The sequence below is a fragment of the Atractosteus spatula genome, chromosome 8 (genome assembly GCF_055471065.1).
Source record: "Atractosteus spatula isolate fAtrSpa1 chromosome 8, fAtrSpa1.hap1, whole genome shotgun sequence".
NCBI lineage: Eukaryota > Metazoa > Chordata > Actinopteri > Semionotiformes > Lepisosteidae > Atractosteus > Atractosteus spatula.
In genome coordinates, this window is record NC_142713.1 from 9,977,894 (window position 1) to 9,995,560 (window position 17,667).

At 36.8% G+C, this 17,667-nt stretch overlaps 1 protein-coding gene across 1 annotated transcript in view; it reads left to right on the top strand.

The window, feature by feature from the left end:
- The window catches only part of cacna1c (calcium voltage-gated channel subunit alpha1 C), a 414,391-nt gene extending 409,133 nt beyond the window's left edge, over positions 1-5,258 (top strand). Inside the window, exons 50-52 of the mRNA XM_088922581.1 lie at positions 154-336; positions 3,216-3,319; positions 5,161-5,258. Of these exons, the coding sequence (XP_088778707.1) occupies positions 154-336; positions 3,216-3,319; positions 5,161-5,258 (385 nt within the window). The remainder of the gene's footprint in view (positions 1-153; positions 337-3,215; positions 3,320-5,160) is intronic.
- Positions 5,259-17,667: the final 12,409 nt, after the last annotated feature.

Here is a 17,667-nt window from a genome sequence, read left to right on the forward strand (position 1 = left end):
CTAGGTACCTCATGTATCTCCCTAATATCTAAAAAATCACAAAATGAGCCCTTTACATTTCTGATAAAACGTTGCAGTTGAACAAGCTCTGCTTGTATTTGCTTTCTGTTGGAGGTTGGTGTCTGGGATGATGAAAATCTGCTATGTTTGCAGGCTGGGATACCATGACGAGGAGAGCAAGCAGCTCACGCCCATGGAGGAGGGCGAGGACAATGAAGAGAGGAAGCTCTGGCAGTCCCCAAAGCGAGCCTTGTTATGCCCAACAACACTAGGTAAGAATGCAGTAGCCATAACAGTGGGCTTGAGACTGTCTTCTGCCAGCAGCCATGTCACCCTGTAACTCACAACTGGCAACCCACTGAAGATCAGCAGGTGTGAACCTGGTCAGTACCTGGATGGGAGACTCCTGGGAAAAACTAAGGTTGCTGCATGAAGAGATGTTAGTGGGGCCAGCAGGTCACCCTGTGGTCTATGTGGGTCCTAATGCCCCAGTATAGTGATGGGGACACTATACAGTTAAAAGGCGCCGTCCTTCAGATGAGATGTAAAACTGAGGTCCTGATTCTCTGTGGTCATTAAAAATCCCAGGGCGTTTCTCGAAAAGTGTAGGGGTGTAACCCCTGTGTGGTGAGCGTTCTGGTGCACTATGGCTGCCATCACATCATCCAGGTAATCCTAGGGTGTTTCTCGAAAAGTGTAGGGGTGTAACCTCTGTGTGGTGAGTGTTCTGGTGCACTATGGCTGCCATCACATCATCCAGGTGAGGGCTGCACATTGGTGATGGTGGAGGAGAATCCCCATTACCTGTAAAGCGCTTTGAGTGGATTGTCTAGAAAAGCAGTATATAAGTGTAAGCAATTTTTTTTATTATTATTAATATTCTGTTCAGTGTATGGTGGGTTTTATTGCATCTTTTTGGAAACTGACAACCCAGCAGGCTGTGTTGGCTTTATTCAATGATTACCTGCTTTTGATTATAAAATTAAGTTAGCACAGAGAGACTGTGGTTAGCATTGCTGCCTCACAGAATCGGGGTCCTGGAGCTGGGCTGCTTTCTGCATGGAGTTTGTATGTTCTCCCTGTGTTTGCATTGGTTTCCTCTGGGTGCTCCTGTCACCTCCCACCAGTTCAAAGACTGATAGGTTTCTGGGAAAGTAGGCCGTAGGTGTAGTCAGTGTTTGTGTCTGTGTGTTCCCTTTGATGGACTGGTATCCCATTCAGGGTGTATCCTGCCCTGTGCCCATTGCTTGCTGGGATAGGCTCAGGCTCCCCTGCACAATTGAACTGGATGAAGTGGTTACAAAATGGATGGATTATGTAAAGTTAAATTGGTTCAAATAAGTGATTAAATTACATAGTTACCTGAAAGAGTCCAAGACTAAGGAAAACCTCAGAAGGGTTTGAAGATGAAATGCAATAGAATAGACAATAGGTAGAAAAAAACAAAAAAATATTTACTTTTTAAAAGAAAAGCAATAATGCTGTAATTGATGTTTCATTCAATTTCATTCTTTACTGTGCTCTTGATAAATGTGTTTGCAAATGCTTTATAGTGAACTAGAAGTTTGTTGTAGCTCTAAGACTAATAAAATATTTACCTGAAATTGCTTTTTAACTTTTGTAATTAACCAATCAACTAGACTGTGAACACATAATGGACATAGTCTGAGAAGAAAGAATACAGAACATTGAAGTGAACAAATGTAAATGTCATGTACTGTGCTTAATGTAATAATTTGCTCAATTTAAAAAGGTCAGATTATTAAAACCCCTTTTCTGTACAAGGTTTCCATTTTAATTGTTGTCTTTTTCAATATGGCTTCTGCCAATGAAATACAAATGCTGTGCTTTTCAGTTGAGTGCATATTGATTGAAACTCAAGTAGGACTTTTTTTTTTGCTTGGTCTGTATTGATTTATATTAAAATAGGACACTTAAGCAAATGTGTCATGTTTTAATCGAAATAGAAAAACAAAATGCCAACTTAGACAAAATATTGTTTCCCTATTTCAAATATGTATAATAATTTTCTTTGCATTGATTTATTTTTGCAATCAATTTTCTGATTTTCTTTTCCTGTGTTTCTTGGAAGCATACAAGGTTATGACATTTCAATAACAGCAAGTCTGTATAATAGACTCATGCTGGGAAGAATAATGCAAAATTCCTTTACTAAATTATCCACCCTGCATCATTTGCTTCTTACCTTTCACACAAGACAAGTCCACATAAGTTACAGTAAATCAGTTGACAATTCTTATGATTTGAGTTACGAAAAGAGTTATAGTTTCGCCATATAAACACCACCCCCTATTTCTTAAGAACTATGTTTCAACTGACCTATTATTTTATTCAACCCTTAAGGAAACTAATAATGTGTTTCATAAAACCTTTTTACTAAATTTCAGCTGGATTTAAGTTTTTCCTTTTTTCTTAAGTATGTATTCTGTAAGGAAATTTTGTGATGATGTACATTTCAGATAAAAAATGTCTGAAAATAATATAGCAAGCATGTTCATTACAAATAAGAGAAAGCATTTAATAAAGCATACAAAATAAAGTGATTTTGCTACTTTAACCAACCCAGAGTTTTCAAAGAAATGCAGTTTTTATGTGATCTGTTTGGCCTCTGTTCTGATGTAATCTGTACACAACAGTCTAGATCAGTGGTTTTGCAAACCATGTCCTGGAAGTGTCTTTTAGTTTTTGATCCTGTTCAGTTCTTATTGGTCTAATAGACTGATTGATTTGTGTTTTCTATGTGGAGCGTATTTGTTATTTCACTTTCAGGCTGTTAAAAGCTCAAATGTGATTTGTAACTGGTATTAATCCTTTGCCAGTTTCTGGGTTTCAGAACTGCCCTCTTCAGTTGTGTTTCCATGAAAAATAATCAACTGGAGCTCTGCAGTAGAAATAAACATGGAGTCACCATGAGAGTTCTCTAATACAGAGCCATTGCCACCTTATCTATCAACAATTAATCAAGTAGAAAGAGGTGTTCAGTCAGAAATAAAGGCAAGTTGAGGAGAGGCTGAGTAAATTTCTATATGGTAATATTATTGGAAACAGTATCCTTGAAGTGGGATGTTTTGATCACTCAGGACTGACCAAAGAACTGGAATGAAAACCAACAGACAGTGTTCCTCCTGCACTACTGCGAACAACTTTAATAAGAGTTCATGTTATTCCCTATCCTTTGTTCTTTTTCCAAATAGGTCGACGATCATCCTTCCACCTAGAGTGTTTAAAGAGGCAGACCAAACAGCCACCAGATGTGTCTCAGAAGACTGTACTGCCCCTTCACCTAGTACATCACCAGGTAAGATCTTCTCCATCTCTGCTCTACAAAAACAAAACATTAAGGATGACTGTGCCAGTTCTGCAGTTCTCCTCCAGAACTCCCAACATGGAAATGATCATAAAAATATAAAACCATCTTATGGGTCAAAAATGTTTTTTTTTAATTCCAAATCCCTATAAGGTCTAAGAACATGCAGACATGTTTTACAAATGAGAAGTGGTCTTTTGTATAAACTTGGTTGCAAGTAGCTTAATGCTACAAAAATCCTAGTGTAGTAAGTAATTTCTTAATGAAACACTTAGGAATTGCTTTTCTCCAGATCTACAGTATCTACTCCAATAACATTCAGGACACCTACAGTACATCTAATTCTCACACAATTCTTTCTATTCCAGGCTGAAAAGATTCAGTTCCCATCAACCATCTGAAATTCTTTTAGATAGAAGTTACCAAGTTTGGTTGATTTTCCCCTTCATTTCTGACCACTGTGCTTAATTAGACCAGTAACCAGGTCTTTAAGGGTTGTGAATAAGTTACAGATGATGATTTTCAGGGTACAGTAATTACAGAATTACCTTCCCGTGACATAATTGTCCAGAGCTCATTGAACATAGTCAATTTAAAATGAATCACTCTATTATTACATTTTATTTTTAAAAATATGAACTTTGAGTAGTTGATGCAAAGTTATAAGGTAAAACATACTGTATTTAATTCTATCATAATTTTTTTCCTGCATTATGTCCTTACTCCTCCGAATGCCATATACAGTACGGTATAATAAATTGGTCAAGTTAAATATTTTCCTCTGCCTAATTCTAATTTAATGTTTTTGTCTTTATATCCTGTGTCTAATATTATGCATGAAGTAAGTAATGTGTGGAAAATATGGAAATATGACTGCATGGATTATATTGCAATGTGACAAAAGATTCTACAGAATGCCTGTCATTTTTCTAAGTGTTAAATGTAGCAGAATTAAGGGTCTTGTGCTGCTTTAAGGATGGTTATAAAACTATATTTGTGAATATCAAATGTTATCACATTTTGTCCCTTTTTTCTTTATGTCTGTTTTCAATTTAAGAAACCAATACCTGATTTCTAGACATAAAATCAGTTGGTCTTTTGGGAAGTTCTTGAGGATGTTCTTCTGGCACCATGCATTCTTAATACTGAAATACTCCAGAGGATTAATATGTCGCGATCAGTACTGGAATTGGGAGACCTCTAGGGAAAAAACGGACTGTTGCTGTACACCTCAAACAGAATTTCCTATTTAAATCAGACATGTCGCTCATCTTTTGGATGAGATGTTAAACTCAAATGTTAAACTGATACTAAACTGACTATTCAGTCATTGAAAGTAACTAACATAGATTGTACAGTGTATTCACCCTGGTGCCCTGACTAAATTCCACTATGGATGTACACAACCTGCTCTACCCAAAGTTCCTCTTAATTCAATTGAGGAAGGAATTTTTCTTTTCTCTGCCTGATCTTCTGTGCAGTAGGGCTCCTGGCACATGATTATACCCACATGTCAGGCAAATAGATGCTGCCCCTCACTGGTAGATGAAGTTGGACCTTCTTATAAATAAAGCACTCTGGATCTCTTTACAACAGTAGGGTCTGTAGCATGGACTGGAGCCCACAACTCGCCAGTTATGAGTCTAGAGATATTCCCACTATGCTACACTGCCCCATCTCCTGTCAGTAAGCATATCTAATGTATATTAGAACCCTGGTAGGGTGATTCTTCTTCACTTCTCACCACTGAAGCTATTAGGAACAAACAGCAGTGAGTACTGCATGGTGGTGAATATTTCATAGACTGTGTTTCTGTGTCCCTCTCTGTCCAGGCCCTGGCAGTGGCTGGGCTCAGCCCGCTCTTACGGAGGAGTCATTCCCCCACACTCTTCACACGGCTGTGCTCCACACCCCCTGCTACGCCCTGTGACCGGGGGAACCCCTACCAGCGTGTGCCCACCTTGCAGCTGGAGGGCACGGGCTCCTACGAGAAGCTCAACAGCAGCCTGCCGTCTGTCAACTGTGGCTCCTGGTACGCGGACAGCACTAACGGCAACACCCAGCGGGCGCGGCCAGTCTCCCTCACCGTACCGACTCATTGCCAAGACTCAGGGCGGCAGTTCCATGGCAGTGCAGGAAGTCTGGTGGAGGCGGTAAGCTAGTCATTCCTTTGCACTGCCATTTGCAAAAAAAAAATGATCTTTCTGTTACAGTTATTAAAGGGGAGCTGCAACATTATTTTTATATTTTGGGGTTAGAAAGAATCAGCATTGATGACTGCTTTTCAGACCACAATAAAAGTAAAATGTACACAGTAACTTGTAAAACCTCCAATTTACAGCACATAACAGACAATTTGTGGGAACTCTTGCTCTTGCCTGTGGCAAGACCAGGGGGTTGCAACAACAAGATGACATACAGTGCTTTCTAAAAGTTCACAATTTTGTGCTTAATCCAGAATTTGTAAAATTTTCTATAATGTCAATTAATTTATTTTGTTACCAGGATTTAATTGGACTGCAGCTCCCCTTTAAGATTCATGGACAATTGAATGGCTCAAGAAATTGTGTTTGCATGAACAACCTTTTACACCTTAACCTGTGCTTTCTGTGTTTGCATGAAATTGTTATGTATAATTACTAATGTGATTATATGCAGTCCATAAATATATATTGTATCTGCTTGACTTATGGCAAGCAGCCATATCACCCTGCAACTCACAACTGGCAGCCCCACTGAAGCTAAGAAGGTATGAGCCTAGTCAGTACTTGGATGTGAGACCTCCTAAGAAAAAGGTTGCTGCTGGAAGTGGTGTTAGTGGGGCCTGTAGGGGGTGCTCAACCTGCAGTGTGTGTGGGTCCTAAAGCCTCAGTCTATTGACAGGGATACTATACTGTAAAAAGGCACAGTCCTTTGAATGAGATGTAAAACTGAGGTCCTGACTCTCTGTTGTTGTTAAAAATCCCAGGGCATTTCTCGAAAAGAGTAGGGGTGTCACCCCACTGTCCAGGCAAATTCCCCACCTGCCTTTACAATCATGGCCTCCTAATAATCCCCATCTATGAATTGGCTTCATCACTCTGTTCTCCTCCCCACTAATAGCTGATGTGTGGTGAGCGTTCTGGCGCACTATGGCTGCCGTCGCATCATCCAGGTGGAGGCTGCACATTGGTGGTGATGGAGAGGAGTTCTCAATACCAGTAGAGAGCTTTGAGTGGGGTGTAAAGAATTGTACTATATAAGCATAAGGAATTATTATCATTATTATTATGTGTCTTATACAACAGTGATTATTTAAGTTGTAATTTCTGAATTACTATATTGTCCATATTTAGCATATATTTTTAAAGGAACCAACCTCACCCTATAGTATTTTTTTAATAAATAATTTTGGTTTAAGTAAATATTTGAATCTATCTAATTTTGGTTTAAGTAAATATTTGAATCTATTCAAATGTCCTTTGAAACATGGCAGTTCTAGATTAGTTTGAGTTAGAGATGAAAAAGCCATGTCTGATTAGGGTTTTCTTCACTGTGATCTCCACTGTTCCCTCAGGTCCTGATTTCCGAAGGCCTGGGCCATTATGCCCAGGACCCCACCTTCATCGAGGTGACCAAGCAGGAGATCGCCGATGCCTGTGACATGACAATAGAGGAGATGGAGAATGCAGCTGACAACATCCTGAATGGCAACAGCCAACCGAGCCCCAACGGCAACCTCCTTCCCTTTATTAACTGCAGGGACCATGAAACTCAGGCGTCCAGCAGGCCGGAAGGACCTGTTATAGCGGTGGAAGAAGAGGAGGAAGAGGCCGACACAGAGGGTGAGAGGTCTCCAGGGCAACGGAATTGTGGGCTAGTGGAGGAGGATCTCCAAGAAGACATGGTTTGCGTCAGCAGCTTGTAGAAGTACAGGGCTCTCCAATGTTGGCTGTTCCATTTTAATATGTGTGTTCTAAATGTTCTGGGTTTGTTTCAGAAGTGCCTCACAGTTATTGTGCTCTTGAAGGTGGAAGGGGGGAGGATTTGAGAAAAAAAAATGGAAAGCGGAACGTTTGGTTTCATGGCCTGGTTGTTTCTTGGCCATGGGGCAGGAGCCCCATTTCGCCCTCAGAGAGGTGGCAAGTGATATTAAGGTGTTGGAGTGCCTCTTCTGGAAGCTGCACACTCTGTTCAAGGACATCCTTTTTGTTCTGAGCTCCGACAGAATCATCACGGATGGATGAACGGATGAAGGCAAGATAGCACGGACCAGTTCTGACCCTCCCCCCGGGCACCATTTCAAAAACCAGACAAAACAAGGGGGTCCTTGGGAGACGAAGCGAGGCGCCGGAATCTATACTCAGGTGTCCTCACGCTTTCTCTTTCCTTCTCTGTTGTCGTGTGGCATGACAATGCCACCCTTTTTAGGGAAGGAGTCAACCAAGGCGATAATCCTAAGGGACAGCGACGTTTGCTGCCATATACCTCGAGTTTCATCATATCTTTTATTTTTTCGCGTTTCTTTACTTTTTTTGTCGTCGTTTGTTTTAGGTTTGTAAAATTAGCCTTGCCTTGCGACTTCTGCCTTGGCTAAAATGGAGCAAGGTCGAGGCATGGGGTTGAGGGGGTGGGAAAAGAACAAGAGAGCCAGGGTCGAGCCAGGCCTTGTAGTTGATCTGCATCCCGTGTTGTAGATCTCTGCGACTGGAGAATGTAATGGTTTTACTGGCCAGTGACAGTGCAGGCAACCAGACACACATCAACACCAACTAGAGTTTATATATTTATACAGTGTTGTGCAAAAGCTAGAGACCAGCCTATATTTTTAAATGTTTTTAACAAATTGGATTATAAACATATATTATAAACATAAGAACCTTGTTTTATTAGAAGTTTAAGAAGTTAAATACCCTGCAATGGCAGGATTTAGGATTGTATTTAATAATAACCGTTCTCTTGTGTTTTTCCTTTTTTTGTCCCCCCAACTACACTTTTCTGGGTGGGGGGGTATTTTTGTTACTGTAAAAATGTGCCTAAAAGTCTGAAATTTAACAATATTGACATGACACTTGGACCTTTCAGAGAATTAATAGGCATGTTTCCAAAAAGGCTGGCTTTGATTTCCAAAACCCTAACCACTGGAATAATGAAGAAGCAATGTGCAAGACAGCCTGACGTTCTGGTTTGGTTTGGGTTTTATCTCACGACACTAATTATTTTAGCTCTTCATCCAGAAATAAAAACAGGTCAACTCTTCTTTTCTCTAAAATAGCTATGAGTGCTTTTGTAGGTTTACCTTCAAAAGAAAGGTGGAGAAAAGCTTACAGGCATTTGAACATATGCTGCATAGGCTCATGCTTGATACCAGCTAATGGTCATGCAATTCTCTCTATAGTTCCTCAAATGGAATTTACAGGGTTAACAAAAAACTGCTGTGGATTTAACACTGTTACCATACTGTTTGGTGTCTTCTTACTTTTGTACAGCACTGTATGTCTGCATGCATCATATGCACACACTAAGTGCCAGAGAGCAGTGGTGTCCTGAATAAGTTACTAAGAAGGAATGGATTATGCAAATTAAATGCTAAAAATAAGAGTTTGCTGCTACAGTACTTAGAAAACTTTGAGTTGATGTGGGCAATATTACATTTATTTTCATCACTATGGCTGTGGGGTTATGGGGATAAAGATGGAGATGCAATGACAGTATCAACTTTGTGAATATAGAGTTATTTTTATGAGACTCCAAAATTATTAGAACATGTACAGTACTCACATTGAATGGACTCTTGTGAAACCTGCTGTTTGAGTTTTCTCAAAGCTAGTGGCTAGGCCATAAGATCTTTTATTTCAAATTGTTATAACCATAGATATTAAGCAACACTACCTGCCATGTTCACACAGGTAGGTTTGAATATCAACAGAGCATCCTGATAACCCTTGCAATGCACTACTTATCATTTTTATTGATTAATAAACAGGTTGATGCTGTCAACTATTTGAAATGTTAGATTGTCTGCATTTCTTACTAAGCAAGCATACTTTTTTTTAGTTTTGATTTTGAAGAACTGTGAATAATGCAGTCTGTGTCAGATATTTAAGTATGTAATTCAGTATAGCTAATATGTTTTTGCATGTCACTCATGGGTTTTAAATCTTTCCTGGCACTAGTGTGTGTTTATGGTTGTCTTTGTAATTAGGGCGTGAATCTAGCAGGGAATAATGTTTTCTTTCTAAACACCATTGTTTCAATTAAAATGCTAGCTGGATCACTTCACATTAGGTCTAATACCTAAGGTTTGCTACACTCATCGATACAGGTTACATGCTTACACAGACAGCTTTCCACCCCACTCTCAAAAGAATGCAAAATGTGCACACCTGCACTATGTAGCTGGTTTTATGTTTCAGTTTGTCAAAGCAGTTGGGCTTTTCTCTTGACAGTCTGTGGCAGCCGCAATTAATGGAAAATGGCGTCTGCCTATTAAGTCACTGCATGTTTCTAAGAGTGTATGCATTTCCTGTTGTGGATAGGGTGGGTCCATGTGAATGATCATGGTTCCAGGAGTGCCTGGTTGTGTGTGCGTTCCACAAGATATGCAAAAACAATGCAATAACATCATGACTGTAAATGAGTCTCAAAGAATTAGCTGTATAAAAGGATGAAGAAATATATAAATAATATATATTCAGAGTAATTGTTTATTGAGTTGCAAATCTTTAAATCGAAGAAACCTGTTATACTTGAAATCAGGTGCAGTTCAGTATTTAAAAAGACATCTTGTGCCAAGCAATTATTTTCCTTCTTCTTCTCTTCTAATTACTGAATATTATTATAGTCACATTAATTGAACTCACTAGATGTATATTTACTGCATGGGAATCATTTTAGTATTTTAGTGTGCCAAGTTATACCTTTTGAACTTTTTAGTGCTTTTAACTAAGGAAGTGGGACACAAGCCAATGTTTTTTTTTGTGTTTTTCTCTCTCTTTATACTTTTTGTAAATGAAAGAAAAAAGAGAAAATTGTACATAATTTTAGCTACTTTGGAAGACACTATGGACATGTTTTATGGAAACTGATTTTGCATATCTTGTGTTCATCCACTTTAAGTTGGTACATTTCGTACTCAAAACAATACTTTTAAAAAGCAGTGGGAGTAGAGTAGGGTCATAGAAGATGCATCAGAAGAAAATAGAATTTGTCTAAAAGCATTACGATTTGAAGGAGAATATAATTTAAAGAAAAATCATTACCGAAGACTAGGTTTTTAAGTAAATGATACTTAAGACCGACCCTGTTGTGGACAGAAAATAAATGTCTCCTTGTTGCTGTCAAATATCTGTGCTTATATTCAGATGTAACTTGCCAAAACAATTACAACAGGATGGAACTGCCTGTTGTGCCATAATTCACTGTATTTTATAATACCAAATTGTAGGTGTTTAGAATTTGTGGTGCATGTACACCTTTGGAGTTTGTGTTGATATGTTTGTCAAGAATGAATGAAGTTCAGAATGGCAGTGCTTGAAGAGGATTCAGAAATGATTATTTAGATGGTGGACATCTCTTGACAAAGGCAAATATTTAAAAAAACAGCCCCATTTTTCAATCAAATATATATGGTAGAACATTCTAAATTCTGCCTACTGTATATACACTAATGAGGACCCAATAAGCACCAATACTTTCCTAAAGTGAGCTCCTTGTGAGCTATGGACAAACTCACTATGAAGTGTCCAGTTTTCTTTGTGTCCACATTTTACATCTATTTTGTGACCTCTGTTTATTCTGCCCCTTGAGTTTTATGTCTTTTCTGAAGTAGACTAATAAAATGTTTATATGCTGCCTCTCAGTCCCTTTTCAAGCTTGCACTTAGCTTAGACAATCTGAACCAGGTTTCCTTATTCACCTCAATCACACTAGTAACTGATAGATCCTAGTATTTGGGGTTTATAGAGGATCCTGTGTTATTGAGGTCTGTATCTTATTGGAGTTCTAGATTGGATCCAAAGTTGTTCCTTAGCAGTCCATCTCCATGACAGTCGAATGTATTGTTGAACAGGCTAGGAGAATAAGACTTTGGTTCTGTTTTCTGACCCTAAGCCATGGGCACAGCAAGAGAAGTCTTTCTTTAGGGGGTTAATGTATGCAATTCCCTGTGAAACAGCAGTAATTTCATGTACACCTTTTTGTGCAGTTATACCTTCATTGTGAGCATCTGAAAATCTGACATTAGTGAAAGTACAGTGGTGCATGCATAAATGTGGCAGAATTTTAGCTGGGCCTTCAATGTCAACGGCTTAAAATATATTTTCTATTTCTATGACATTAAAAAAACATAACCATCTTTACTATCATTTGGTACAGTGTAAAAGTAGTTTCATTGAGATCTGGGAGAAAGATGAGTTAGAGATAAGACCTGAGTCCTGATTCAGTCTGCCTGCAGGTTTTATTTGAAAATTTCATGTTTTTTTATAGGAATTCTACAATTCAGCATACATGTTTTAAGTAATGCGGTCAATTTGGTCCAGCAAAAACTGATGTTGATTTACTGTTCAAAGTTCCTACACCTCTGATCAGGCGTAGATAGTTCATGTAGTGCTCGATGATCTTGGTGTGAATAGGCTTTCAGATAAAAGTCAATTTTTTAATCTTATTGGTATCTATAAATACTCGTTTGACTTACAAAGTACAGTATCTTAATAAAATATAACATAATGTCAACAAGTCTTTTAACCACTTTTAGACAGAACACACTATTAACCTTGTGTTAATAGACCACTTTATATCCAGAGTGGTGTTAATTCTAGCCAGCTCTACAGAGTCATTCCACCAAGTTCCATACTGTACAGTAGATCTCTTTGCATCTTTCCTTGCTGTAGATTTGGAGAAAGTGTTATGTTGGTTTAAATGCTGCATAGGGTGAGTATAAAATCACTATCATGGTACCTTTTGTATGACACAAAAGTAAATTTGAAAAAAATCTATAATTAATACATTTAAACAGAATGCAAATCAAGGTACCTTCTGAGTCATAAGTGACACCTACAGTGCTGGGGCTTTTTTGCTGTATCATCTTGTAAACTTTGTACCGTGGAACTTGAGAAAAGCAAAAAATGTTTTTGAATACAGTCCAAATATATATATATAAATGTGTATGTGTGTGAAGCCTTGATTTACCTAAATATATGAAATCACATTAATTTAAACAAATGTTTGCAAATTGGCAACGTTCAGTATTGCTTACTCCATCATTACCAGTATGTTCTAGCTGGAGTTTTCCAACTATTGATGTTAAATACAAAGACACCTGGCAGAATAGCACACATCTTACTGACTCCACTTGTAAAACTATTGTGTGACAAACTGACCTCTTCTAATGATTGTCACTGAGAAATGGAAAAAAAAACCATGATGGGTTGGATCCGGGAAGAGATTTTTCAGGCATCACTACAGCAAAAGAAAAATTATAGTTTTAAATTTCTGTGAAGAGATTGTTGCCAGGGGCTCTCAAACCAGGATGAATCAGGGGTACAGTGCCTTGGAAGATCTTGTAACCGAGGAGACATTATATTTTTTGCTAGAATTAACATTAATTGTACGTAGGCTTGAATGTGTTCTTTATGGGATTCTCTCTTCTTTTATTGTAATCTATACAGAACTACATTATAAAAGTGACAGGATCTGGTTTGTGAATGCGGCTTTCAATAGAATAGGCAAGTTCTGCAATGGTGAACTTTAACCATGTGATCCACATAATTCTTTTGTTTAGTTAATTTCACCATTTCAGTGTCTATTCTACCTCGCACATTAGCATTATTCAGAATTGTTTCATTGATTAAGGGTTTCTGTGAAGGTGTGTTGAATGTCTTGACAATCAGCAAAGATTATCTTCGGTTTTCTTAAATATATATATATATGTTACTTTGCAAACTGTAATATTATAATGACCTAGAACCCAAAAAGAAGCTTGAACAGATTTCTCAGTTTCTATATTTGATGTGTGCATATTAATTTGTGTGGGATATTGCTATGAAAGGCATTGAAAAGAGAACTGCAAGGACTGGCAAAGAAACATTGATCAGAACCTGGATATTGTTACCTAGGCTGTAAAAAATGTAAATGTTTTAATATCAGGAGGATTCTCACCAGCTTTTGTAGCTCGTGATTTTATTTTTAGCTTTATATTTATAAAGTGTAATTGTTTTACACATTACAATAAGATCGGTATCACTAATACTGTAGCTTGGAGAAGGTATTGATTGATGGGTAAAATTACTGTATAGGCAGAAAAATACAAAACTATATTTTTAGGAAAAACTATTCTTCTCAGCTTTTGTCCTTCCAGTATGTGCTGTCTGAACAGTGAGAAAGGTAAAATATACAACGTGGAATATGTGACAGGCAAAGGGCCTTTTGATGGTATTGGAGAAAACTTGTTCTGTCAAACTTTGTTAGTAGAACTTGTGAGAGATTCACATTGAGATACAGTACTAATTCCAAACCAGGTAAAGCTATGAAAGTTAAATACTTACAACAGTACCATAAGGTACAGTTTTATTGTCTCAAAGCTTACATTTTCAGGAATCTGAATTGTACTCATTTTTGCACAAAGCTTATTCTTTCATACAGTAGATCCTTCCTTCTAGTTTAAAACATGTTCTGCCCTAGAAGGAATTCGATACTAAAATCTGTTGTCTCTATTACATTGAAGTGTACAATAGGTTGCACTGTTAAAAATAATTTAACAAATTAATATAACTTTTCTTATTTTTCCTTACTTGTCTTCTAATGCACTGAGTGTTTATTTCAGAGATGAAGTGACTTGGTGCAAGAACCATCAATCTGAGCATGTGTGTAGCTAAGTGATAGTTATGAACAAGAGTGAAAGAACGGATCAAAAATGAGAAAATGCTGTATGTTCAAGGATATCCAAAATATTCCCTCTATTTATTTATATATATATGTCAGTTTCTTAAAAGCCATTAATTAACCTAAAGAAAAGTGCAGCAAATTAAGCTTATTTTGCATTAAGGAGCTCATCAGTTTTTATGGGTTTCCTCTGTTTTATATCAATCATATTTTAATTAAATGCAAAACATGCATGTATAAAACAAGAGAAAAAAGTGCAATAGCTTGCCATTTTTAGCCACTCTGATAAGTGTTATTGCAAAAATAAAAGAAAACAAAATGAAGTGGCATGCATTCTTGTGCTCTGTTTACTTCTGTTGAGGTATTTATTTAGGCAAATGTATTGATTGTGTTGCTGCTGTAACTTAATTGACACTGAAGCTGTTGCATATAATGAAGTAAATGTAGCAAAACTGACAAAGTCCCTTTTCAGATGTTGAAAAACTTTATTTTTTTGCTTAGTTTTCTTGAATGTGGTGGTTTAATTCACTGTTTCCCTCTTTTATGTCTATAGTACTTACAGTAGTACTTTTTTTTAATTTGGGTGGAAACAACGTTTCCACTTTCTAGAATTGAAAAAGCCTGAAGGAAACACAATGAATCTTGGCCCAGGAATGTTGAAGTCAGAGGTCATCAGTGACTATTAATTCCTGTCTTCCCTGGATCCCATTACAAAGGGCAGATAGTGTAAGAAACATAAGAAAGAAAATACCCAACTTTCAAGAATACTTTGGGTTTTAGTTTACAGGCTTTAGTGAAGCTGGCCTGTATGGCGCCAATTGTATGTTTTCACTTTTATGTACAGTATATTAGTTATATATACTTACAGGGCTAGATTATTTTTTTGTTTTTGTTTAAGAATTAACTTCCTTTATTGTTAAAAAACTCATAAGTGGTCAAATCTTGTTCATTTAAGAGTTCTGACTGCTGGTTAGGGAAAGCCTGTTGAATGAAGTTCACAATGTCTGCATGTACTGTATACAGTAGGTGTTGTAAAAGCATGCACTATCTGACTTCCAAAGTAAGCCCCATTGAAATCAGGTTTTGTCTAGTGGAATGGCATCTTTGGGCATCTTAGGCAGATTATATTGTCTACGTACCTGTCTAAAATGCCTTTGCTATATTTTAAAAGGACTTGGAAGTGAATGGGGACATGCAAATTCCACAGAGGGATTTTTTTCCGTCATATCACACCCCTCTATTTTTTCTTACATGACTGTTATTATTTGTAATGGTTAAGTTATGTAGTAGGATGCAATAAATTAAAGTTTTGCAAAGTAGCTTGTAATAGTCATTTGCACATCAGACACAATTGTGTGTTAATGCTGCCATCAGGATTTCCGATTATACAGTAAAGAGAGGAAAAGTTAGTTATGGAATAAATGGGAAAAAGAAGTTTAAATATGTAGTAGCTTTTACAGAGTCCTATTCCAAAGTTTAAAAATCCTCATTTAAAGAAAGAATTAACTCTATGTCATTGGTCAGATACCACCATACAAGGCACAAGATACCAAACAGTCAGGTTGTTCTAAGATATTCTTAAGTCTTCACAAGAGAACGGCTCCATGGGATTAATCAGGAAATGGATTACTGTGTTATCCATTAAATATGACGTCTTTTTTTAACTACAGAATAAATTTAAACAACTCATATTTAACATTATGTCAGCATATGTTTAATATAAAATTTACATGCCTGTAATGAATTATTTTGACTGAAAAGATGTTATTTATGACCATTTGCTTTTGGGCTGGTACTGTAAATGAACTGATGCTTCATTAATCATTTTTAATGATGAAGAAGACAAATATTAAAAGTAATTTTAGCACTATAAACATACATATATGATATTCTTCATGTTTTATGAGTGGGTGAAGATGTGTGTATTTTCACAAAAAACTTGCAAAAAATATTAGTAGAATATTTCAACAAAATGTCTACTGCCAGTTAGTGCTTTTTCAGGCAAATGTCTGTATGTACCCTTTTACTTTTCTTGTTTCTGTGGTAAGTTATGTGTTGTTTTTTTAATGATTTGTGGGACTGTTTAGTACCGATTTCTTAGTTCAGTGTAATAAAATCCTTGCACCTTCCTGACAAAACCAGCTCGATCAACTTGAACAATATCAACTTTTAATTGTACAGAAAAGTTACACATACAGTACCACATAGTGTCATACCTGGAGGGAGTCACAAGTAGCACTATGAATCCCCAATCAAACTCTGATCACCAAGAGGCCAAAAAAAATTACTAGTCATTACATACTTCATGCATCCTTTGAACTGTAACTGAAGTTATGAATGTTTCAGGCATAAACATTGAATCTAAAACCTCTTTTTGGATTGCCATCTGGAGTGCAGTCAAAATTCTTGCTGAGGTATTTCCAATGTAAGCTACTGTACATGGATGGTTTAGTATGAAGTAACTTATGTTTCTTTATTAACAGTTCTTGACAAAGTGATAGTTTGATGTTTGCTGTATGATCCTCCTATTAATTCATCTTTTTTTCTGAAAATATCTGAAGTTGGGGCTATTGATGTTACCCTTCCTTACCAATGAAGCTGTTTCCCACTGAAGTGTTTATTTCAATGGGGTGTGTACGTAAAGATGGTAAACGGAGGATTTTGTTAGGAAAACAACACTGAAAGTTTTAAACTCCTTTTTTCTCATTTTTTTCTCAATCCTTAAAAACACTTGTCTAAAATATGGAAGATGCTAAGTGCCAATGATATATCTTTAAAAAATAACATTTTCCACAATATTGTGTAATTAAACCATGTAATTAAAATATATTAGTTTAAGTCAAGTTGTGGGAGAAATATGAGGTATATTCAATCCATTTCTGGTTTATGTGTCTCAGTAAATTGCCCACCAGCTACACCACCTCTTTCTAGAGGAGAAGAGAAGGTGCTGTTCAGTTTGACTTTGCTTTCTGTTCTGATGGTATTGCATTTCTTATTCTTTATTTCGTTTCTCATTCTTTCATTGATATAACAAAAAATCAAACAAATCAATCACTTTTCTACTCTTGTTTTCAAAAAACAAAATTAAAAAATGCTAAAAAAAACAAACAGTTGATTTGTAAATAGGCGATGTACAGTTTGTATCCGTAACTGTCAGTCTGTCTTTGGTGACAGAGTCTGTCTTGCTTATAACGCACGCTACAAGTAAATAAATTTAAAAAAAAGGAAAATATATTTAGACTGTATGGTCCTTGAAAGCAAGTTTTAAATTAATCTCTGATGTATATTCCTGTAACATTGCATTTTTATCTAAGGAATGATGTTATTAAAAAATTGCAAATAAATTGAGTTTCCTAATGTCTTCTGTGTCTTTTGCTTTTTCTATAAACGGGGCTGTTGAACAGCTATATACTAAAGAGCAAATACATAGGAGACTTAATCTGTCTTCTCTGTTGTTCTTGTTCTTTGCTTATGTGTCT